The sequence below is a fragment of the Dama dama genome, chromosome 27 (assembly GCF_033118175.1).
Source record: "Dama dama isolate Ldn47 chromosome 27, ASM3311817v1, whole genome shotgun sequence".
NCBI classification, from domain to species: Eukaryota; Metazoa; Chordata; class Mammalia; order Artiodactyla; family Cervidae; genus Dama; species Dama dama.
The window spans coordinates 23,609,954-23,635,469 of NC_083707.1; the positions used below are offsets into that span (position 1 = coordinate 23,609,954).

The following is a 25,516-nucleotide window of genomic DNA, read 5'->3' on the forward strand; positions in this document are numbered from 1 at the left end:
CCACTCACCCAAGTACGTCCAGGAGAAAGACGAGTGACATTAAGGATGTTCAATTTATCTACAATTATGAAAACCCTTTGGAAAGAGCTTCCATTTTCGCAACATGTAGGAGTGTTGGAGCAAAGTACTTTCTATCATAACAAAATTTTAGTGAGTAGAAAATATGGATACCTTGGATTTAAGATGTGCTAAGAAAAAAATCACCAAGAAAAGTACATTTTAGAGATGGAATGTTCGCCACATACATAATCAAAAGCCAAGAGAAGAACATTTGGTTTCGTGTGACTCTTTCCTTTATCCTTCATTGTCACACATCCATAGAGCCTTACATATGAACAACACATTTTGTTGGTGTATTTGGTAGTGCATCTTGAATTAAACATCAGAATCATTTTTTAAAACTCAAAAGGCAGAAGGATTTTGGCAGAGTTCCAGGATTATTTCATATTCACACATCTGAAATTATGCTATAGTACTTTCCATCGTGTTGGGGGCTCAGCAGTGTGAAAGAATATTCAGATGGCTCAGCAAGGTTTGATATGTCAAAAGAGAAGAAAATTCCAGAATTTTGTATTCTATATGAAAGACTATTACATGATGAATATGGAGTTATGGATGGCTATTGTAGAACTGACTCTAAATCTACAATGTAAAACTTGTTAAGTTCAAATATCTATTTCACATACACTCTGTCAACTGTCTAAATACCACAAACTAGAAAGGTTAGGAATGTGAGCATAATAATATCCTGTAACAGACAGGGTACGTTTAAGGAAAAAACACATTAATTCTCATATAAAAAGATAAAATGGAAAGCATGAATATAGCTGAACTTAAACTGATGCCTGAAAGAAAATGATTTTCCCCCACTTACTCCATCTAGTAGTAAGTAAATTATCTAATCTTCTTATTTTCAGCTTCGTCACTTACTCAACCTGGAAAATCATAATAACAGAGCAGCCAAGCAGTAAGATTGCTGGTACACAGTAAATGATGAGTACCTCTTAGCTATTATTACAATTATAATATTGTTATTATTATCATCAGAGAATTGGCATTAAGAATCAACCTCCCAAATAAGAAAATCACTGCTTCTTGGAATACATCTCATTATCCAACTTTGGAGTTTTAAATATATGTGCAAATAATATTTGCTAAAAGTAAGACCCCTGTCATGTAATCTACTTTATGAGGAACTGTGCCAAGAAGTGAGTCTCCTGAATTGAAATGAGATTAAATCACCTGATGAAAGTCGATCTTAGTGTTTCCCAGGGAAGTGGGAACAGGGTAAAGAGAAGCATGTTGAAGTCTTTTGTGAAAATGGGATCCCCCACATTAGTAACCATGGACATCTAATGTGCTTCTAGATGGAGCAGTAAGTGAAAACAGAGGATATGAGTCTAGGTAACAGAGCAAACTTAGACCCCCTAGGTTTAGTAATAATAGACTGGAGATTTAGGTCAGTTCAGTTGCTCAGCTGTGTCCAACTCTTTGCAACCCCATGGACTGCAGCACGCCAGGCTTCCCTGTCCTTCACCATCTCCCAGAGCTTGCTCAAACCCATGTCCATTGAGTCAGTGATGCCAATCATTTCTTCCTCTGTCATCCCCTTCTCCTCCTGCCTTCAGTCTTTCCCAGCATCAGGGTCTTTTCCACTGAGTTGGCTTTTCTCATCAGGCGGCCAAAGTATTGAGCTTCTGCTTCAGCATCAGTCCTTCCAATGAATATTTAGGACTGATTTCCTTTAGGATGGACTAGTTGGATCTCCTTGCTGTCCAAGAGACTCTCAAGAGTCTTCTCCAACACCACCATTCCAAAGCATCAATTCTTCGGCACTCAGCCTTTATTATAGTCCAACTCTCACATCCATACGTGACTACTGGAAAAACCATAGCTTTGACTATACAGACTGGAGATTAAGGAGGACTTAATCTCAGAAAAAGAATGAGAAGAAATTAGTGTGATAAAGAGCTGAGAAAAGTCAACCTCTGATTTTCATTCATTCATTCATTCATTCACTGATTCATTATGAGCTGGATATTGGCTCAGATGCTGTGCATACAAAGGAAAAGACTTAAAAGCAGCTTGTATGAAGCAGTCACACAAGGCGAGAGGCCCCCACTCTAAGAGACCATCAGAGTCCCATGAAAAGAGCAGTGGGCCCTGGCAAAGGATGAGCAGCTCCACCACGAGAGGTGAAGGGCTTCACAGTGTATCAGCGTCTATGACCCCGTCTCTCCAAAAGGCCACACGTGATTGACTTTGAAGTATTATTCTCAAGGTAACCATGGTACCTCAACAAAACTATTTTTTTTTTAAGACGAGAATTATTTTCATCTTGTAATTTTCGGTCCTGTATTTTTTTTTCTTTTGTTAGTTTCAATTGCCTAAAAAGTAATAACAGTAGAAGGCCTTAGAACACTTCAAAGAGATTTCCCCCGCCCCACTGGGATATGGACAAGAGGTGAGAGGAAAAGTGCAGTCGAGTTAGAGTTATTGGCTTAAGAAGGAAAGAGCCTCAGGGAAGGCTCCTGCCAGCAGATAAAGGAAGGAAGCAGGTAGGTTCCTGGGGGGAGCACAGAAGGGCAGGGACAGGAAGAGACGGGCTCAAGACTCTGGTTATTTCCTCACATCCTTCTTCCCTCTAAGCCCCTGCTCTCCTCTTCTGAGACCTCCTTTCCCATGCTTCTCAGGCACAGCTCTCCATTTCCCTAGAGACACTCAGAGAAGAAAGCTTCCAGATATGGAACCAGTCTGCTTGGAAGCTGTTAGCCCGCTGGGTGATATCCCTCCCAAGCATCCATCTTTAGAAGGAAAGTGGTCAAAACAAAAACCTTCTAGCCTGAAGTGACTGCCTACTCAGGGACAGAATGGCAAGCATCTGCAGGCCATGCCATGCCATGCCAAGTCACTTCAGTTGTGCCTGACTCTTTGTGCGACACCACAGACTATAGCCCTCCAGGCTCCCCTGTCCATGGCATTCTCCAGGCAAGAATACTGGAGTGGGTAGCCATGCCCTCCTCCAGGGGATCTTCCTGACCCAGGGATCAAACCAGTGTCTCATGTCTCCTGCACTGGCAGGCAGGTTCTTTACCACACGTGCCACCTGGGAAATCCAGGCATTGGAGGCAAATGCCAGCTCCTGAAGTCTATGAATCACCCTATGTATGCAGTGATGTACTGCATCATGAGGCTGACCTGGCCAAAGAGCAGAGAAACCTCAAAACCAGGGAACTGATTACAGTCCATGGCAAGCATGCCTATGTGAGAACAGAGATCCAGGTGGTTGGGGAAGGGTGGTGGAGAGAAATGGGAGAGTGCTGTTCTTGGGGAACTGTGGTTGTGGGAAGGTAAGTCTGGTTCCCAGGGGTGCATCCAAGTCAAGTGGGCCTTGATCCTCATTTCAGGTCACTATTTCTTGGCAGAGTTCAACTGGCTGAGGTTGGTGAACTTTAAGGCACAAGCAAAATAATAGTCATATTTCTTTGAATGCAAGTTCTTATTCTTCATGGGTTTAAATTTCTGTATTTTCTTCAATTTTTTTTAAACAGTACCTCTTTAAAGTCCAGAATATTATGGCGTCTCTAACTTATTATGCACTTTCCCTCATTTTTCTTTTAATATGAGCAATTAAAATATAGCAAATGAGGGGAAAATCTTTTAAACATTTCAGTGACTCCATAATAGCAAAAGCACATCATTGATCTACCACTATCAGGCTCATGCATGCCTACCAAGATACAGAAAGAAAGTGAAGTTGCTCAGTCGTGTCCGACTCTTTGTGGTCCCATAGACTGTAGCCCACCAGGCTCCTCCAGCCATGGAATTTTCCAGGCAAGAGTACTGGAGTGGGTTGCCATTTCCTTCTCAAGGGGATCTTCCTGACCCAGGGATCGAACCTAGGTCTCCTGCATTGCAGGCAGATGCTTTACCGACTGAGCCACCAGTTCAGTTTCAGTTCAGTTCAGTCGCTCAGTCGTGTCCGACTCTTTGCGACCCCACAAATCGCAGCATGCCAGGCCTGCCTGTCCATCACAAGCTCCCGGCCTCCCTTAAACACTTGGGTTCTGTAAAATAATGCCATTTGCAGCAATATGCATGCAACTAAAGATTATCATACCAAGTAAAGTAAGTCAGAAAGAGAAAGACAAATACCTAATATGATATCATTTATATATGGAATCTAAATTATGACACAAATCAACCTATCTATGAAACAGTAACAGACTGAGGGTCATAGAGAACAGACATGTGGTTGCCAAGGGGAGGGGCTGGAGGAGGGATGGAGTGGGAGGGTGGGGTTAGCAGATGTAAGCTATTATATATGGAATGAATAAACAACAAGATCCTATTGCCTAGCATGGGGAAGTATATTCAGTATCCTATGATAAACCATAATGAAAAAGAATATAAAAAAGAAATATCTGTATATATAAATCTAATCACTTTGCTGTTCCTCAGAAATGAATACAATATTGTAAATCAACTATAGTTCAATAAAAAATAAATACTTGCATATGTTAGTTATGGGACAGGTGGTAGGAAATGACATCAGATTTCCATACTGGATCTCATTTGGATTACTAGAAGTATACTATCAGAAGAGTTGGAATAGAACATTCATTTTATTCTTGTTTCTATTCTTATATTCACTTGTACATTATATTTCCAGGTAGTGGACTTCCTTATGAGAGGCACTCACAGTGTCTAAAATTTCAAAATCCATCAGACAGAAAACTTGTTTTTTAGTAGACCTGTACTCATTGGCTCTGCTGAAGGAGAGAATGCAGAAGTGTGTGCAGACTGGGGTCTGTCTCTAGATGGATGCATCTGTGAATCTCTACAGTGAGACTTCTCTGTGTGGATGTGTTTCTAAATCTACTACAATGAGATTACTGAAAGAAGACACCAGGGGCCTTCCCATTGGTAAGAAGATTAGGAACCAAACATTTCTTGTGAACATCGGTGTTAACTACTCTTTATCTTGGTATAATCCTTCTTAGTTTAGCATCCAGCAATCTTCAAATGATTCAGCTACATTAGCAGAGGTATTTAGAGAACATTTACAGCTCGGCTTTTTGAAATGCTCTTCCTGGTATTCCCAAACAAAAATAAAAATTCTATTAGTTTAAGCTCCATCTATTTCACAACACTCCCCACCCTTATTGCTAATTTGGCCCCATTTCTGAATTTTCAGAGTTGGCCCAAATTATTTTTTAGCTTTGATTCCTTATGAATCCTCTAGCAATACCCCATGAGGTATCAGGAAATTACCTCTTTCTGTTTACATTTTCCATCGTTACACTGATAACAAATAAGCCTCCTGAAGGCTTTAGCAACAGGTCTGAAAGCTGCCGTGGTTTTGTTATAGAAATTCCACGGCTTGGTTCCACTCTGCTGCCTGTCATGTGGAACCACCACTTCCTTTCCCAGCCCTGCCGCTTGACTACCACAGTGATGAGCCCAGAGCAGTACAACAGTTCTGAACGCTGAACAGACTAAGATAAATGGAATTTATCAGGCTGGACGGCTTGTTTATTTCAACTTGAGAGTTTCTCAAAATATAAACACAGAGACAAAAATGTATACTGGTCAACCTGAGCACCAACTATCCTATCACCATGCTAGGTTGCAAAGTGACAGCTGGTGACTTTTGTGAGTGGCATAATGACATTAGCCTGGCTGGAACATCTCCAGTGCTGGGCTTAATTATTCCCAAGCCTTGGCTAGACAACGAGAATAAGCAAAATATTCTGAGTCTTAAAAAGGGATTGCTGAAAGGTCAAGCTAGCGATTTTCCTTTTTAATATTCAAAACGAGGAGTGAAATTGGAGGTGTTGATCCTATATCTAGCCTTGGGGCCATCAGCAAAAGCCTTTTTGAAATTTTCATCTGATAATAGGGTTCAAGGGAGGTTTTACATTTTTCAGCGCTGCCACATGTGCCTGGGAAAAGAAATCGAAGCTGAATCCCTAAGTCCTCACTCTGCCACTATCCTGCTGAGAGTCAGTGGACCTGCTGATCGTCACTGGACAAGTGACAATCTCTCTGTGCTTCGGGTCCTTCACCAGTAAAATGAGAAGTTTGGAAGAGTGACCTTTAAGATCTCAGACAGCTCTGAAATTCTCTGAGCCTGTGAAGGGAAGTTTAAGATAATGAGGCTGGGTTTCAGTTGTGGTGCGTGAAATGGCATCACTTTGTTTTACGTGGTACATTATAGACCAGTCCGTTTAATGCAAGTCACAGCTATTTTTACTAGACTAGTCAAGGAAGGAAGTCTGTTCAACACCTCTTTGTTTGCTCTGGGGTCTTGTTATGCCACCTCAGAAGCACTGTCTTAGACAATTTGCAAAGGAGAGAGTTAAAAACATCCTCCACAACACGCTTTATTAAATCGCTCCACAGGCCTGCCACCACGTGATGCTTCCAAGTGTCCGTAGCTTCCAGGAAGCGTAGGATGAATTAAACAAAGGTCAGCACATAAAATACAAGTGTCCCCAATTTCCTGTGGTGCCATTTTACACTCTAAGTCTTTTCCAAAGCATTTAAAATTTACCTTACACACATAGAAACTCTATTGAGATAAGTATCTGAACAAGAAAAAAGCAGCAGTTGGTTACTCCAGAAAATTCTTTGGGATAAAGACCAAGAAGGATAAGAGGAAGGGGAGACGGAACACGCAGAGAGTCACAGACATTTCAGAGGGAGCTTACGGATCAAAGGCTGCCAGCAGGAAGTTTAACAGGAGGCTGATGGACTGCTCCACCTGGATTTGGTGTGTGGTTGGCATCCTTTTGTTGAGCTGGTAAAAGATGGTGGAGAGCACAGCCTCCAATCGGGCCACGCTGAGCTCCATGTTTGGGTCCACGTTGTTCAGAGCATTTTCTCTCAACGCTTCTATGACGTTCCAAATGTCCACCAGGTGCACTAGATACAATGAAAGCAGAGTGGACGCATCAGCCCCGAGTGCATGGAAAGGTAGATTCATTATTTCACATGTACCACTTGTCCTGTTTTGCCAAGGTGCCTTGGTATGTGTTCCACTGCTGTGGGGGTTTACATTTGCAAAGAAAGGTACATAGTGCAGGATCTCAAAGAACTGATGTGCAACGTGTAACAGCAAACCAATGATTTTATGAACATCACAGTAGAGAATTGTTTCTGAACATCACAGTATTCTTCTTAATAATCTGTTATTCTTCATAATAGATCTTTGAAATACTTACAGTGTGAAGAATCCGAGGATCAAGAAAGTTAACTGACAAACAGAAAGGTCCAAGGGAAGTCACCTGGCATTTGTATCCAGGTGTATCTGGCTTTTTGAAACATTGAGATAGAATTGCTATATAACACCATGTAAGTTTCAAGTGCTGATTTGATAATTTTTGTATTGTTTTGACACATTTCTATACCACAAGATGATTACCACCATACTATTGGCTAACACATCGGGTCCCCTGATTGTCATTTCTCCTTTGTGGTGAGAACTTTTAAGATCTAGTTTCTTAGCAACTTTGAAGTATATAGTACTTGTGATTAAAATTAACAAGGCTATCTGGCTTTAAAGCACTTTCCCACTGGTACACACGGACCCCTGACAAAGAAAAGAGAAAACCAACTCTTAAATTCTAGGGTTGAAAAGCTATCAGAAGTGCATTTGAGCATTTAAAACATTTTCATTTCTTTACATATTTTCAGTCATCTAAGGTTTGAAATAAGAAAAAAAGGAAAAGTTAAGGTAGGCAGGGGAAAAAGGAAAAGTTACCTCTTCAATGAAGCAGTAGAACTAAGGCACAGATCACTTAAACGTCAAGAATAGTTTGTTGGTGCCATTGTTAGCAAGCACATGTAACTTAAGTCATGGTTACTTTTGCTAGGATAGTCAAGAAATCTCTTTCTATGTCTTCTCTTCACCCCAAAGTCTTGTTAGGACGTTCCCAGACACCATCACCACAATCAAGACAATGGACATGTGTATCACCCCCACAGGTCTTCTTATGTACATTCTCATCCATCCTACCACTCCACCCTGGGAAACCAAAGATCTGTTTTCTATCACGATGTCCTAGAATTCTATATGGCTGGAATCATACAATACGTACTCTTTTTTTTGTCTGTATCCTTCTACTTAGTGTAATGATCTTGAGAATTATCTATGTTGTTGCATGACAATAGTTTGTTCTTTTTTATTGCTGTATGGTATCCTATTAAATAGCTATATCACAAATTGTTTATCAACTCCCCTGCTGGTAGACATTTGGTTATTATGTCATCCAGTTATTTGTTATGAATAAAATGCTACGAACAATCATGTACAAAACTATATAGACATACACTTCCATTTCTTTGGTAAATATGTAGAAACGAAGTGGCTAGGTTGTATGGTAGGTGTGTGTTTCATTATGAAACTTCCAAAGTGTTTTTTAAAATAGTAGTACTGTTTTACACTCTCATCAGGAGTGTGAGAGTTCTAGATTCTCCATATCTTCATCAAGTTTAAGGTTCACTTTTCATTACACTTTGGTGTTTAAAAAAATATGTTGTCTTTCTCCATGAAGTATTGGGTTGACCAAAAAGTTTGTTTGGTTTTTGAAATAAGATCTTATGGAAAAACCTAAATGAACTTTTTCGGGCCAGCTCGATATACACTTACGTTTTCATTCCTGAGAACTGTACATGCCACATATGCTTTTCCACCAACAACTTTCAAGTTTTAGTCTTTTATCTCTTTGTTCACTTCTGACACTGTATTTGAAAAACAAAACGAACATCTATCAAGCTCCTGGACTTGAAGTTGAAATAAACACTGCATTTGGAGTCCAAAGACATAGGTTCAAATCTGGCTATTCTCCTACAAGTGCATACCCTTTAAGCCTTGACTTAGAGCCTCACTTTCCTCATCTGTAAAGTGGGGACTGTTGTTGTTTAGTTGTTAAGTCATGTCTGACTCTTTTGCGATCCCATGAACTGTAGTATGCCAGTCTCCTCTGTCCATGGGATTTCCTAGGCAAGAATACTGGAGTGAGTTGCCATTTCCTTCTCCGGGGGATCTTCCCGACATAGGGATAGAACCTGCATCTCCTGCATTGGCAGGCAAATTCTTTGCCAGCGAGCCACCACGGAAGCCCGAAGTGGAGATGGTGTTCATTAAATGGAAAAAATGCTTGAAATCAAAAGTGGTAGTACCTGGTACATAGAGACAACACATTTTACATGAACAAATGAACAACGTGAGTCATGTCAAAAGAAAAAGAAAATCTTTTCGGCCAACCTATGGTTTGGAACAGAGGAACACAAATCACTTTCCAACTGAATTCCTTAAATATTTCTTAGATTTGGATAAATTCAGATTTCTGTGATTCCAAATTTGCAAACTTCTTTATCTATCACACAACAAATACAAATAATGTATTTCTTAATGTTATGGATCCAGTTTTCCAATTTAGCAAGCAAGGTACTCCTAGGGAGATGACATTATAAGTTGAATTTATTTATTAATTAAATTTCTTAAGGGAAATAGATGGGATTCCTATAATTATTCCCTATACATTTGATCTACAAACCCTCTGACTCTAGGCCTTGGGGATATCCAGGTACAGGATACAAAAAGAGCCATGATGATGAGATTTGGCCCATCGTCCTGGCTCTGGTGTGTGCCCAGGTAACTGTAAGGAATAGGCTACTGAACCATTCTGATCCGGATCCTGGCTATGGATCACAAGAAACAGGCACTGGAGAAGAGGAATATGGACTCTGAACTTGAGCATAGGAAGGAGATGGCTACAAGGCAAGAAAGAGAAATGGCAGCTGGTGGAGGGATAGTCTACATACCTAGGTCTCTCCTGGGGAGACTCTGTCAGGGCAGAAGGCTCTAGGATTCCCAGAAGTGGAAGAACACAGATGCATGTGAGTGACCAACAGACCAAAGGGAGGTCCTTTAGGCAACTGAGTCTTTGCTTGTCCAGCCTATCTTTTCTCTTCCAAACCCATTTCCTCTAGCATTCCCTTCTCTAGTGAATGGCACTAACCCCTGCCCCTGCCCGAACCTGCATTTCATCCCTGGGTCCCATATCTTACATGCTCTCAACGACAAAGTCCTATGAATCTATCTCATCAATGTCACTTTAATGCCTCTGTTTTCATGGACATTTATCCCCATCACACAACTTCATCATCCACTGCTGTGACCACTAGCTCTCACTGGTTAAGTCAGTTCTTTTGTCTTTATTCTTTCTCCAGCCCAACTCTTGCTATACACTGGAGTCAGAGCTATATTACTGAACTGCAAATCTGACATGGCACTTGTATGATGCTGGAAGTCCTTTAGCAAACTTCCCATTCATTTGAAATTCAAACTCTTCAACATGTCTTGCGAAGTTGTTTCTGATCTGGCCTCATTTACTTCTCATCTATGTTTCAGCCACCATAACTCAGTATCAATACCCCTTCCTCAAGGATGTCTTTCTGGATCCCTGCCTCCAGGTTTTGCATTCACCATACATGCTGCTTTAGAACCCTGTTCTTTCCCATCACAGTATTTAGTGGACTCTCTGTGTGGATAAGTTGGTCACCTATTTCCCCCTCTGCATTGTACATGCAACAGAAAAAGACCGCCTGTCGTGATAACCATTCATATCCTAAGCACTGTCACAGGGCCTCATACATCATAGGAGCTCAATGAATATCTGTTGGCTGAGTGAATGACAAGGAAGTGACAATACAGAAACAGGCTAAGGATGCATTTGATTGCTAAAGACGTGATAGGTGTAATCATGAAATATCAACAACATGAAGAATCATACAAGCTTTGGATTGAATCTTAGGTATGCATGCCTGCTTAGTCGCTTCAGTCATATCTGACTCTTTGTGACTCTGTGAACTGTAGCCCACCAGGCTCCTCTGCCCAACGGATTCTCCAGGCAAGAATACTGAAGTGGGTTGCCATGCCCTCCTCCAGGGGAGCTTCCTGATCCAGGGATCACATTTCCTGGGGCTCCTGCATTGCAAGTGGATTCTTTACCGCTGAGCCACTGGGAAAGCCACAATCTTAGGTACAGCATCAGTCAAATTACTCGACTTCCTTGAATCTTATCTTAGAAAAGTGGGGCTGATGATAATACTTCCCCTCCAATGATTACTATGAAGGTAAAATGGGATGACGCCTGAAAACACTTGGAATAGGGAATATAACATTGGAAATAATAGCATCCTATAATTATAGACAAAACATCTAGAAATCATGTGAAAGTTATTAAAAATAAGCATGTTCAACATGGAAACTTACATTACTATATGTAAAATAGATAGCCAATGGGAATTTGCTGTATGGCTCAGAAAACTCAAACAGGGGCTCTATCAATCTAGAGGGGTGGGATGGGGTGGGAGATGGGAGGGAGGTTCAAAAGGAAGGGGATATATGTATACCTGTGGCTGATTCATGTTGAGGTTTGACAGAAAACAGCAAAATTCTGTGAAGCAATTATCCTTCAGTAAAAAAATATATATGCTCCATATTTGTGTTTTTTACACATTTAAGATCACAATATAAGGAAAAATAAAATGCTAATTCTGAATGTGAGAATAGTTACATGTGACTGAAAGAAAGCTAGTTTTCATAATTATGTGCCCAGTACTGTGGCAGGTCTTGGGGACTCGATGGCAAGCCATAAAGATGCGGTTCCTGCCTCAGGGGCCAACAGCATGGTGGGGATACAGACCTGCCTCACGACCACACAGATAATCAGAAATCATGACTTACTGTGACAGACAGGGTGCCAGGTACAAAACCAGATTACTATATGGTTGTGAAGAGGCCACCAGAACAAGATAAGGTGGAGAAGCACTATAGCCACAATAATGATTCTGGTCTGGGATTCTGCTGAGACATGGATTTTAAACAGCACAGTGACATGATCAGTAATGCAGCTTAAAAATATCATTTCTGACAATGAGGAAAGAAGGGAATGAAGATGGACAGGCATGCATGCGGAAGTCGCTAGAACCTACTGTTTTATCCAAGTAAGGTACCATGGCATTTTTGCACAGGGGGTGGCAGTCCACAGAAAGACTGTAATCATGCATGTTATATGTACTTATTTTCTAGGAGTGACAGAGTGGAAAGGATACAGATTTTGCCATCACAAAGACTTAGGTTTTACTCCTGGCTCCACTAATAACTGTAAAACTGAGGGCAAGTTATTTCACCTCAATACATTTTATTGGGCTTTACATAGGTGGTGCTAGTGGTAAAGAACCCACCTGCCAATGCAGGAGACGCAAGAGATGAGGGTTTGATCCCTGGGTTGGGAAGATCCCCTGGAGGAGGGCATGGCAACCCACTCCAGTATTCTTGCCTGGAGAATCCCATGGACAGAGGAGCCTGGCAGGCTACAGTCCTTAGAGCAGCAAAGAGTCAGACACAACTGAAGTGATTTAGCATGCACACATACATTTTATTATTCCTTTTTTAGAAATGAGGAAACTAATACCACTCAGAGGGAGTTGTGGTGAGGATAAAAGAGAAAAGGTATGCAAAGTGCTGGCCACAGGGCTTGGCACATAATAGATACTTAACAAATGACAGCTCTTAAGTGTTAAACAACTTCTGATCTGCAGCTGTAATATCCTATTATTAATTTAGAAGATTTCCTATGAATCCAAACCTAAGTTTCAGCCCAGTACTCCAAATTCAGTAAACTAATAAACAGATAATTTTTGGCATACATTATGTAGGTGATGGCTTTCCTGGTGGCTCAGCAGAAAAGAATCTGCCTACGATGCAGGAGACATGGGTTTGATCCCTGGGTCAGAAAGATCCCCTGGAGAAGGAAATGACAATCCACTCCAGTATTCTTGCCTGGAGAATTCCATGGACAGAGGAGCCTAGGGACCTACAGTCCATGAGGTTGCAAGAGTCAGACATGACTTAGCAACTAAACCGTCACCACCATGTAGGTGACATAAAAGAAGCACCAACCACACATCTCAGCCACAAAAACAGACAGCTTTTCAGTTTGGTTGTCATAGATTCTGAGTTAGTGGAGTTTGCACTGATATCACTGCAATTAGAGGCCTTGTGAGGAAGGCCTTCTCTCACACAGGTTTTTTGGAAACTTTATCGATAACTACTTTAAGAGATTCGGATCACAGTGCAGAGTGGTCCAGGTCCCTGGGCAGTTGGCTGGGTTTCTGTCAGATTTTTATACCGGCTATCTATTATGACCTTGAGCAAGTCACTTAATGTCCTTAAGCTTCAGTTTCCTCATCTGTAAAATGTGGGTCATTGTGGGGAAACAAATAAGATAACCCATGTAAAGCACTTCACATAGTGCTGAGTGCATAATAAGCATTCAATGCCTGTTAATTATTATTGAAAAAAGGTAAGTATCACAAGCCTTTTGCTTAATTAAATAAGAACATTAAGAAATGTGCTAAGTTGACAGTCATTAGGAAGTTATTAAGAGGCTCTGTTTCAAAGGTCTTCAGTCATGTTTGACTCTCTTTGACTCCATGGACTGTAGCCCTCCAGTCTCCTCTGTCCACGGGATTTTCCAGGCAAGAATGCTGGAGTGGGTTGCCATGCCCTCCTCCAGGGGATCTTCCTGACCCAGGGATCAAACCTGTGTCTCCTGCACCTCCTGCATTGGCAGGCAGATTCTTTACCACTGAGCCACCTGGGAAGCCCCTTTAAAGGTCTGCAGTTGTATAAATAGACTACTTACGGTTGAGCTATCAAATCGTTTTAGAGAATGAGGAATTTATTTAAGTCATGCAGTGACGACTGTACAACACTAGATGGCACTGCGCACACTTTATTAAATATCCGTCAGGCTTCAACTGTCCAACATAGAGCACCTGCTACTACACAAGTGATTAGAAGCCGGGTTTCCTCATCTGTATAACTGCATACATTTTATGCTAACATACTAGATGAGGCATCCGTCTGCATAGTGAAATTATTTAACATTAACCAAGTCAAGAATAAACAAAATGTACTCATAAAAGTATTTAGTACTTCACAGAATCTTAAAAATAATATATGTAAAAAATACGTTAATTTCATACATTAATATTTAATCCTCACAGTTTGTCTTTCTATATAACTGGAAATAGACAAAGTTTCAATTTTGCTATTTAGTCGCTGAGTCGTGTCCAATTCTTTGTGACCCCATGGACTGTAGCACACCCCCCCTCCCCAAGGCTCCTCTGTGCATGAAATTCTCCAGGCAAGAATACTAGAGTGGGTTGCCATTTCCTTCTCCAGGAGATCTTCCCAACTCAGGGATTGAACCTGGGTCTATAACCAATGTCATAAACTTGACTAGCATAAAGAGAATCATATAAATAGGGTAAAATATGAGAGAGAGTGTACATCAAGGATAGGAAAATCAAAAGACAGCTCATGAAATAAATCTCAAACTCCCCAAGCCCAGATTCTTACTGATTCCAAAACTTAGGAGGATGGGAAAAGGTTTTGAGAAAGCTCTCCGGGTGATTCTGACGATCACTGACTGATAAACCTTTAGAAGGCTCTCAAAGGCCTTGCAGCAGGGGAGGGTCAATAACCATCATTTCCTAGTGACTTCACCTCGGCCAGTTTGGACTGGTGGTTCTGACTGAGCCTGCACACTGGACTCACCTACAAATCTGTAAAATAGCTCCCGGGTGATGCGGACCCAGGAGTTGCAAGACACTAGGCTTGTTAGAAATGCAGACCCTCAGGTCCCCACCTCAGGACTAGAGAATCAGAGTCTGTATTGCAACAACCTCCCCCTTTTCCTCCACGTTAAAGGAGGAGAAGTTGGCTCTCAGTCTCTACTTCTCAGTCTTTTGGCATCAAGAGAGCCTCCTAAGTTCTAATAGGTGTGAGGTACGTCACAAGAAGCTGGAAACTATCAATTAGTTCATGCAGTTTAAGAATGATTTCTGTAATTATATCTGTGAACAAAAAGAGAACAAAGAACGTCTGCTACTCATCATCCGGTTTTACGAGGATTAAGTCACAACCCATTGGAATCAGCCACTGACAATATGCCCTGCAGCATCAAATACAAGATGAGGCATTCTGTGTTTCAGATAAGTGGGCACCTAGGTAGTTACGATGCATAGCTCAGGAAGAATTTCAATGACCCAAGCTTCTTGCACCTTCCCATCCACAGAAAAACACTAAAATCATTAACTTGAGATATCTGTTTCATGTGACTAACAGTAATCTTTTACCCAGGTGTATGCTTGACATCATATATTTTCCAGCAAAAAATTTCACATATATATGAATAATATGTAATACACAATATATGAATTAATATATATTCATATGGGTTTCCCCAGTGGCTCAGCAGTAAAGAATTCACCTGCAATCCAAGAGACTTGGAGACTAGGGCTGATCCCCGAAAGGGGAAGACCCCCTGGAGGAGGAACTGGCAAACCACTCCAGCAGTCTCGCCCAGAAAATCCCATGGACAGAGGAGCCTAGTGGGCTATAGTCCATGGGGTCACAAAAGAGTCAGACGCAACTGAGTGACTAAATAACAACAATATATTTAATATATGGATATGTGGATATATAATACATATACATACTACATTTTGGAGCAATTCCTCAGACCTGTGTCCTGGACTATAGTCTTCAGTTAAGATCCTGAATAAAATTTAAACTCACAACTTTTACATTGTGTGTGTTCCTTTAAGTTCATGCACTGTTTTAAAAAGGTTAGAGATTTATATCTACAAAAAGGTCACTCATTGCATTATGCTGTGCTTTCTTAATTAGGAGAAAAGGAAATTGCAGGCTGGGAATTGAATATAATCTGTTGATATGCCATTGGGAGTACATATATATCCTCTAGTGAACAGACAGCGTGTGTGTATATGTGTGCGCACCAATACACATGCTCTCTCAATCCCCAAGCACCCTTGCCACCGATACTTAAAGTGATGGTGACTTAACATCAGAGGCTTTGTTATGACTTGTTTTTCCACCTCTGAGACATGCAGGTGAAAACACGAAGAATTCTGCTGTTAATTTACTCATACAACCCCACTGCAAAAGAGACCGGTTGTTTCCCCTGAAAATTCATCCAACCATCCAACTCTTCCCTCCCTGGACCTAAATTTCCTGACCTTCAGGAAAATTCCCCGCATGAATTTCTCCTTGTAATCACACTCTCCCAATTATGAGCACCAAGTTCAGGTGACATTCCTGCCTAGTTTATATTGTGGGTTTGGAGTGCCAAATTGTGTTCATTCATACCACAGATCCTGAGAACATGCTTGTAGAAAAGCTAACTATGCAGATTCATTCTTTTAGTTGTCCAATAAATTCTGATTCCCTTAGCACTGAAACAGGAGCGCACATGAGCATGCACTGTCTTTTTCCTATGTAGCTCTCAAACGGCAAGTTGCATTCAGGGTTTTAAATGCCAAGTAGACTTTAAGTAAAAATGCTTCTAAGGAGTTTCATGTGTGAGTCAGGCTGCCAGAGGGGTGGGGTGTGAGGAGGTGAGGAAGGAAACATATCCCCTTGCAAGTGCCAGGAATAACCTCAGGGTCCTCTTCAAACTCAGTGCCCCAAGCCACTGATGAGCCTTCTTCCTTAACCTTCTACTCCAGAGAATAAAACTTCATTCATACAGTAATTATTTATTCAGCCCTTATTATGTGGTAGCTCTGCTCTGGGTTCTAGAATTAGCGTGAACAAGAGAGGCAAATCCCTGATCATATAGAACTTGTAGGTAGTGAAGAATAGAGATATGTAACAAACAAGTACATTAAGTATACAACAACAATCTATTTTTTTCTTATAATGAAAAAAATGGACCTAGTAGACTTGGACTCAAGTCTTTCTTCATTTGTACAATAAGAATAATAATATTCACCTTTCTTACCTTGTAAGTCCTGGGAATAACAAAGATGAAAACAGTAAAGCACTATCTATCTATCTATTTATCGATCTATCTATAGGCATTACTCTTATTTTTGAGAGAAAAGAGGCATTAAAATTTACAGTCACATTCAGATGGAATTATAAAAATCCTCTCCAAATTCTCTCAATTCTTTGCTCCACTCTGTCAGTTATAAAGTTATTTGTCCCTTAATACAAACTTTTTTCTCCCTATAATTTCATTTTTGTTTTCCTCTTAACTGGTATGATGTTATAAAAACCCATGGGAGACTGTATCACAATGATGACTAGTTCAGTTCACTTTCAGATCAAATATTTACATTGAAATTAAGAGAGCATCAGCTCATGAGAAAAAATTTTAATGTATCACTATTTACTATACATCTATTGTATGTGCAGGCATTGACATATGGAGAAAGACTGCCGTATGCTTATACAAACAGAGTTGGAAAACAAAGCAAGAAATGAGATTCCAGAGAAGACTCTTGAGAGCTCGTTGGACTGTAAGGAGATCAAACCAGTCCATCCTAAAGGAAAACAACCCTGAATACTCATTGCAAGGACTGCTGCTGAAGCTGAAACTCCAATACTTTGGCCACCTGATGCGAAGAGCCAACTCACTGGAAAAGACCCTGATGCTGTGAAATATTGAAGGCAAAAAGAGAAGGGGGTGACAGAGGATGAGATGTTTGGATGGCATCACTGACTCAACGGACATGAATCTGAGCAAAGTCCCAGAGATAGTGGAGGACAGAGAGGTTGGCGTGCTACTGTCCATGGAGTTGCAAAGAGTCAGACATGACTTAATGACTGAAAGACAACAATATTTTTGAAAGAAGTTAGACTCAACTGGAAACTTTAAAGATTCTACAACTCATCACATGTTTAATGTGACTGGTGATTTAACACAATGAGACTCTGGCCATAAAAGAACTTGCAATTCCCATGGGAGAGACACATTCAGAAGGCCTAACTGAAGCTCTCTAAGAGACACTATGTTATCAAAAGTCTATATTCACAGAGCAGATTAAAAAAAAAACACTACTAGAACTCAACATACTGGGATGCTACTATGGGCTGGAGACTTTGGAAAGGTTTTAGAGGAGGAGAAAGCAGGGCTCAAGCTGGTTCCTAAATCACAGCAGTATATGAATACATGGAGATGAGGTTGGGGAGGGGCATACCCCAGGAAGAAAACCATCAAGGGACCAATGACAGAGAGTACTGAGTGGACATGCTGTAATTGGATCTTGTACTGACCTGATTGGGTCAGTGGAGTCTGTGCTGGGGGTTACTGGAAAGCAGGGTCTATTCCTTTGTAACCTTTTCTCTTGCCCAGTGTATAAGACTTCTTTAATTTTTAGTTAGTAAATGGAGAGATTGAGAATGTATCCTGCAAAGTTTAATGCTGAGTTTCATTTTCCAACTACCATGTCAGCTAATTCAGATCCCTAGCTATAGCTAACCAGTCCAGCAGTGAAAACCAGAGGTGATCTTTAGACCAGTGAGTGGGTGTCAATTGTGTTCTCTGCTTCCACAGGCCTGGAGCATGATCAGGGCATCCACTCCCATGTTTAAGCAGCTCCTGAGGTTATTTTGAAAGACAAGGAAGCTTGAGAACCACTGCCATGGAGCAAGAGTGAAAGGATGGAGTTAGATGAGAGACAGAAAGAAGAGGAAAATGATGCTTACTTGAATCAGACAAATTCATTTTAAAGTATCATGGGAATCCCAGGAACACTGAGGTGGAGAAAGCCGTGTGCAAATCAGCCAGTTAACATTTTTCAAGTAAATAATTTATTTGTATGCCTTTATTTAGGTCTTTGATCATGACAGACAGTGTTTAAAAAGTTGTTAGGGAGGAACTCAGCTAAGTGGTATGCTTTGCCAAGGTCAACAAATGTGTTTTGATGTGATTACAGTGAACATATTAACCATCACTCACATTACTCAAACACTGAGTTCAGAAAGAAAATGTTAGTAAAAGACAATTTTCAGACTTGATCTTAATTAGTGAGCCATGAGCTATATACCTTTCTAAAACATGAATCTAAGCAACACCTGAGTAGCTCACCAAATATTTTATGCTTCCATACTCAACCCCTTCCTGGCTCCAAACACACGCTTTTATCACCAAGATCATTTGCTTTGTTAAGGATCCCTGGGGAGAACCATAATTTCTTACAAACATAACATTTTAGTTTCACTTTAATTTCCTGGTTAAGGTGGATGATGTAACAGAGCATCAGGGAAAGGCCCACAATATATTTTTGGTGTAAAATCAAACTGAATATCCTGCCAGTCCTCAAAGGCTCTGGCAGTACATCCATTGCCTATTGGGAAAAAGTATTCAGTTTTCCTTAAATTGTGTTTGTCGACTTGCACCATTATTCAAAATGAGGTATAATAATCATTGGCCTAATAGATGTCATACTGTAAATTAAATTTAACTAAGTTCAATTGAACAGGCATTTATTAAGCCTATTATTTTTCAAAGTATTGTACCAAGGATTGTAAAAATAATGAGGAGGTAAATGAAAAAGAAACATCTGAACAGAAACTAATTTCTTAACTTTTTTCAGAATATATTTAATAACCTTAGAAGTGAGAGAACCTACTATCTTCTCTCCGCTCTGGGTAGTCATTTTAGACTTCACTAGACAACTCTGCATAGGTTTCTTCAATGAGCCCTTACTTTATATCCTACATTCTACTGCTGTATTTTGGGCTTTTATTGCCTTCCACTTAGGTTATTACAGCATGCCTTCTCACTTGTCTCACTCCAGTCTCTGCCCTTTTCCATCTGTCCTAAGAAATGTCATAAGGCTCATTTCTGGTCATGCCATCCTCTATTGCCTAGTGGGTAAACTCAAGCTTCTAAGCGTGAAAAGCAAAGTTCGGACTTGAGTCTTGTCATCTTTGTCCTCAACTCCCACTAGTCTCTAGCTTCTCCCAAGAGTCCTGTGCTTTGGCCATATGGAATGCCCCACAGTTCTGGAATGTGCCCCTGGCTTCCTCGTATGAGCCTTTACCCAGCCCTCAATGGCACCCCACTCCAGTACTCTTGCCTGGAAAATCCCATGGACGGAGGAGCCTTGTAGGTTATAGTCCATGGGGTCTCAAAGAGTTGGACATGACTGAGCGAATTCACTTTAAGTTTTCACTCCTTTCATCAGGCATAGTCTTCAGTCTGCTATCCTTCAAGATGTCATGCACTTGTGTGCCCTGAGGAAACCCCTTTTGAAACCTTTAGGTGGAATTACTCTCTCCCTTTTTGCTCCCAGATACATTCACAGTCTATTGGAACATTTATGACACTCTGCAGTCATTAAAGGACAGTTATTCCTGATACTTTTTAGATAAGCCCTTGATTGGACTTTAGGGGAGAGGAGAGACTCCGAAATGATGCAGTAAATTGTATGGTTAGGGTCATGGGAGGAAAGGGCCCTTGGGTTTCACCAGATTCTCCCAAAGATTGTTGTCCTTATCCTTTAGTCACTAAGTCATGTTTGACTCTTTTGCAATCCCATGGACTGTAGCCCACCGGACTCCTCTATCCATGGGATTTTCCAGGCAAGAATACTGGAGTGGGTTGCTGTTTCCTTCTCCAGAGGATTTTCCTGACCCAGGGATTGAACCCATATCTCTTGCTTGGAGGTGGATTCTTTACCACTGAGGCACCCAGGAAGCCCATGTTACTTTGCTGAGAAAGGTCCGTCTAGTCAAAGCTATGGTTTCCAGTAGTTATGTATGGATGTGAGAGGTGGATCACAAAGAAAGCTGAGTGCCAAAGAATTGATGCTTTTGAACTGTGGTGTTGGAGAAGACTCTTGAGAGTCCCTTGGACTGCAAGGAGATCAAACCAGTCAGTCTATACACAGGGAGAAAAGCTGAAGAATCATAGCACTAAACTAAAATCAACTGGACAGCATGGACAACTATTTCTTGGTTATCTTTGTAAGGAGAATCAAAGCAGTCAATCCTGAAGGAAATCAACCTTGAATATCCACTGGAAGGACTGATGCTGAAGCTAAAGCTCCAATACTTTGGCCACCTGATGCAAAGAGCTGACTCATTAGAAAAGACCCTGATGCTGGGATAGACTGAAGGCAGGAGAGAGAAGGGGACGACAGAGGACAAGATAGTTGGATGGCATCACCGACTCAATGGACATGAATTTGAGCAAGGTCTGGGAGATGGTGCAGGACAGAGAAGACTGGCCTGCTGCAGTCTATGAGGTCACAGAGTCGGACACAACTGAGAGACTGAACAACAACAATTGGCATAATACCTTGTTAAAGCCTGGTTGATGATGCCTGGTGAGTGGAGTAGGGTAGAACACCTCCTGTTTGCCAGATGCTACATATAATCCTGAGACATTCTCCCTTTATTTCAATATTCGAAGAAAGCTCAGTGAGATTCCTTAAGCATGGTTTTCACAGTACCTTTATTACTCCTTATATTCTATGACTTGAACAAGTGGCCAGAATACTAGATGCCAGAAGCCACATTGCCAGAGAAAGAGCATCCATGGGGCTGGCAAGCCTGAGGAACTGTCTTCTACTTTTCCCTGATGGTGGTTGCTCTCAGCGATCCTGTATCGCCTGCTTATTCCGCCAAGATGAAGGCTAATATACAAAGCAGACAGGGACTTGGAGGACTGGGGAAGCAGAAATTAGTTGGGGACCACTGCTTTTTTCTGCACTCTGTCCTATTTAAATATATAATGAATTGTCTTTGTACAATGAGAGTCAATAATGGAGTGGAAGGCAGAAAATGCACTTCATTCACCCATTTAGAACTGGAGAAGGAAAAGGCAACCCTCTCCAGTACTCTTGTCTGGAAAATTCCATGGATAGAGGAGACAATCCATGGGATCGTATAGAGTCAGACACAACTGTCACACACACACACACACACACACACACAGCCCCATTTAGAAAATAGCTCTAACCCAGTTTCCTAGTGCATGACCAGTTATTGGGAAGATGGGTTAGGAGAGCTCCTCACCTAGGGTGAGGAGAGCTCATCAGCAGTACAGATTATTTATAGGTGTCCTGAGTTAGGTCAAGAAATGAGAAGTGTATCTTTTGTTAAAAAAGAAAAATCTTTAAAAATCGATGGAAAATACTGATGAGAAAATCTGTAAAGCAGAAAGCCAAGGTACACAGCAATGATGTTTACGCTACTCTTTTGTGCCTTTTCAAAATATTGGCTCCATTTCTTTTTCTCCAGCCCCTGCAGGAGTGAGCTTCACGACAGACTTTGACCAGCTTGGTGCCGCTGCAACCAGAGAGCACTTTGCCTTAGGCTCCGAAGTTCCCGGAGAAGGCGATGGCAACCCACTCCAGTATTCTTGCCTCGAAAATCCCATGGACAGAGGAGCCTGGTAGGCTGCAGTCCATGGGGTCTCAAAGAGTTAGACACGACTGAACGACTTCGCTTTCACTTTTCACTCTCATGCATTGGAGAAGGAAACAGCAACCCACTCCAGTGTTCTTGCCTGGAGAATCCCAGGGACAGAGGAGCCTGGTGGGCTGCTGTCTATGGGGTCGCAGAGTCGGACGCGACTGAAGCGACTCAGCAGCAGCAGCCGAAGTTCCACCACAAACACCAGACCCTGCCTGACATGCGCACAGTGCAACCCAGAAGCTCGGGGGCATTAAGTCCTAGCAGTGGGCCGTCCTTGGCCAATACAGGGCAGAGTAGCTTGATCGGTGCCTCCTCCTTTTCACCCCGGGTGGATAGCTCGGACATTTCACAACATTCCTCAGCAGTGCCTGCACTGTCTATCCGCTTTCCTTCCTCCTTCTTCTTTGGGTTCACTCTCCAAAACAACTGCTTCCATGTGAGTCTTATTGTGGAGTCTGCTTCCTGGGGAAATCCACGCTAAAGCAAGTCTAATCAAGTCTTACTGATCAGACCGTCCTGGAATAATAAGTGAGAACAAAATGATGATTATGACCATGTTCTAAGCAGATTCTGTTCCATCATGCAAAGTTTCCTCAAGGTAATCTTCTCCATGATATAACATCACTATCTTATTCATCAGTGTTGAATTTGAAATGAATTGTACTTGACCTTACACTGAAGTTCATTATTTTTCTGAGAAACTAAGCCAATTAAGGGCATGCCAAGTCCCTTCAGTCATTTTTGACTCTTTGTGACCCTATGGACTGTAGCCTGCCAGGCTCCTCTGTCACGGGATTCTTCAGGCAATACTGGAATGGGTCGCCATGCCCTCCTCCAGGGGATCTTCCCGACCAAGAAATTGAACCCGTGTCTCTTGTATTTCCTGCATTAACCGGCAGGTTCTTTACCACTGTCACCACCTGGGAAGCCAAAAACTGAGGGCTGGAGTCACTATTATCAGCATTGCAGCAGGCCTGGGGTCCTCACGATTGCATCTTGATGACAAGTCTTGACCGATATCATGGGACAGTGACTCTGTTTATCAGGGCACTCGGCTAATATTTGGGCTTCTCTGTGGCCCAGACAGTAAAGAATCCACCTGCAATGCAGGAGATGTGGGTTTGATTCCTGGGTTGGGAAGATCCTCTGAAGAAAGGAATGGCAAGCCACTCCAGTATTCTTTCCTAGGAAATCCAATGGACAGAGAAGCCTGGTGGGCTACAGTCTATGAGGTTGTGAAGAGTGGAAGAGGAGTGAGTGACTTTCAATTTCTACAAGTATTTGGATGTTAGAAATTGAGTTCTCAATAATATGATTTTATTCAGTATTTTTCCAAGAGAAGCCACTCAGCATCTCTTGTATTAAGTACTCCTCACTCAGATCAAACAGAACTTTACAATTCCTGATGGAAAAGGAGGTAAAACAGAAGTCTTAGCCCAACACCATGAAAGAATAAAAATAGCTACAGACTTCATCCATTTCAGTAGTTATAGATATACTTGGTTTCTTTTTATTTTTTCAAAAAACCAGCTTTTAGCTTTGTTGATTTTTGCTATGGTCTCTTTAGTTTCTTTTGCATTTATTTCTGCCCTGATTTTTAAGATTTCTTTCCTTCTGCTAACTCTGGGGTTCTTCATTTCTTCCTTCTCTAATTGCTTTAGGTGTAGAGTTAGGTTATTTAATTGGTTTTTTTCCTGTTTCTTGATGTAAGCCTGTAATGCTATGAACCTTCCCCTTAGCACTGCTTTTACAGTGTCCCATAGGTTTTGGGTTGTTGTGTTTTCATTTTCATTCATTTCTATACATATTTTGATTTCTTTTTTTATTTCTTCTATGATTTGTTGGTTATTCAGAAGCGTGTTATTTAGCCTCCATATGTTTGAAGTTTTAACAATTTTTTCCCTGTAATTGAGATCTAATCTTACTGCACTGTGGTCAGAAAAGATGACTGGAATGATTTCAATTTTTTTGAATTTTCCAAGACCAGATTTATGGCCCAGGATGTGATCTATTCTGGAGAATGTTCCGTGTGCACTTGAGAAAAAGGTGAAGTTGATTGTTTTGGGGTGAAATGTCCTATAGATATCAATTAGGTCTAGCTGGTCCATTGTGTCATTTAAGGTTTGTGTTTCCTTGTTAATTTTCTGTTTAGTTGATCTATCCATAGTTGTGAGTGGGGTATTAAATTCTCCCACTATTATTGTGTTACTATTAATTTCCTCTTTCATACTCGTTAGCGTTTGCCGTACATATTGCGGTGCTCCTATGTTGGGTGCATATATATTTATAATTGTTATATCTTCTTTTTTGATTGATCCTTTGATCATTATGTAGTGTCCTTCTTTGTCTCTTTTCACTTCCTTTATTTGAAAGTCTATTTTATCTGATATGAGTATTGCGACTCCTGCTTTCTTTTGGTCTCCGTTTGCATGAAATATTTTTTTCCAGCCCTTCACTTTTAGTCTGTATGTGTCTCTTGTTTTGAGGTGGGTCTCTTGTAGACAGCATATATAGGGGTCTTGTTTTTGTATCCATTCAGCCAATCTTTGTCTTTTGGTTGGGGCATTCAACCCATTTACATTTAGGGTAATTATTGATAGGTGTGGTCCCGTTGCCATTTACTTTGTTGTTTTGGGTTCACGTTTGTACAACCTTTCTGCATTTCCTGTCTAGAGAAGATCCTTTAGCATTTGTTGAAGAGCTGGTTTGGTGGTGCTGAATTCTCTCAGCTTTTGCTTATCTGTAAAGCTTTTGAATTCTCCTTCATATCTGAATGAGATCCTTGCTGGATACAGTAATCTAGGTTGTAGGTTATTCTCTTTCATTACTTTCAGTACGTCCTGCCATTCCCTTCTGGCCTGGAGGGTTTCTATTGATAGATCAGCTGTTATCCTTATGGGAATCCCTTTGTGTGTTATTTGTTGTTTCTCCCTTGCTGCTTTTAATATTTGTTCTTTGTGTTTGATCTTTGTTAATTTGATTAATATGTGTCTTGGGGTGTTTCGCCTTGGGTTTATCCTGTTTGGGACTCTCTGGGTTTCTTGGACTTGGGTGGCTATTTCCTTCCCCATTTTAGGGAAGTTTTCAGCTATTATCTCCTCGAGTATTTTCTCATGGCCTTTCTTTTTGTCTTCTTCTTCTGGAACTCCTATGATTCGAATGTTGGGGCGTTTCACAGTGTCCCAGAGGTCCCTGAGGTTG

The 25,516-nt window shown here is 41.1% G+C and overlaps 1 protein-coding gene across 8 annotated transcripts in view; it reads right to left on the reverse strand.

The window, feature by feature from the left end:
- Nucleotides 1-25,516, reverse strand: part of DTNA (dystrobrevin alpha) — a 420,552-nt gene that overhangs the window by 100,062 nt on the left and 294,974 nt on the right. For all 8 annotated transcript variants that reach the window (XM_061131324.1, XM_061131326.1, XM_061131323.1 and 5 more), the window contains exon 5: nt 6,714-6,927. In XM_061131324.1, coding sequence (XP_060987307.1) covers nt 6,714-6,927 — 214 coding nt within the window. The remainder of the gene's footprint in view (nt 1-6,713; nt 6,928-25,516) is intronic.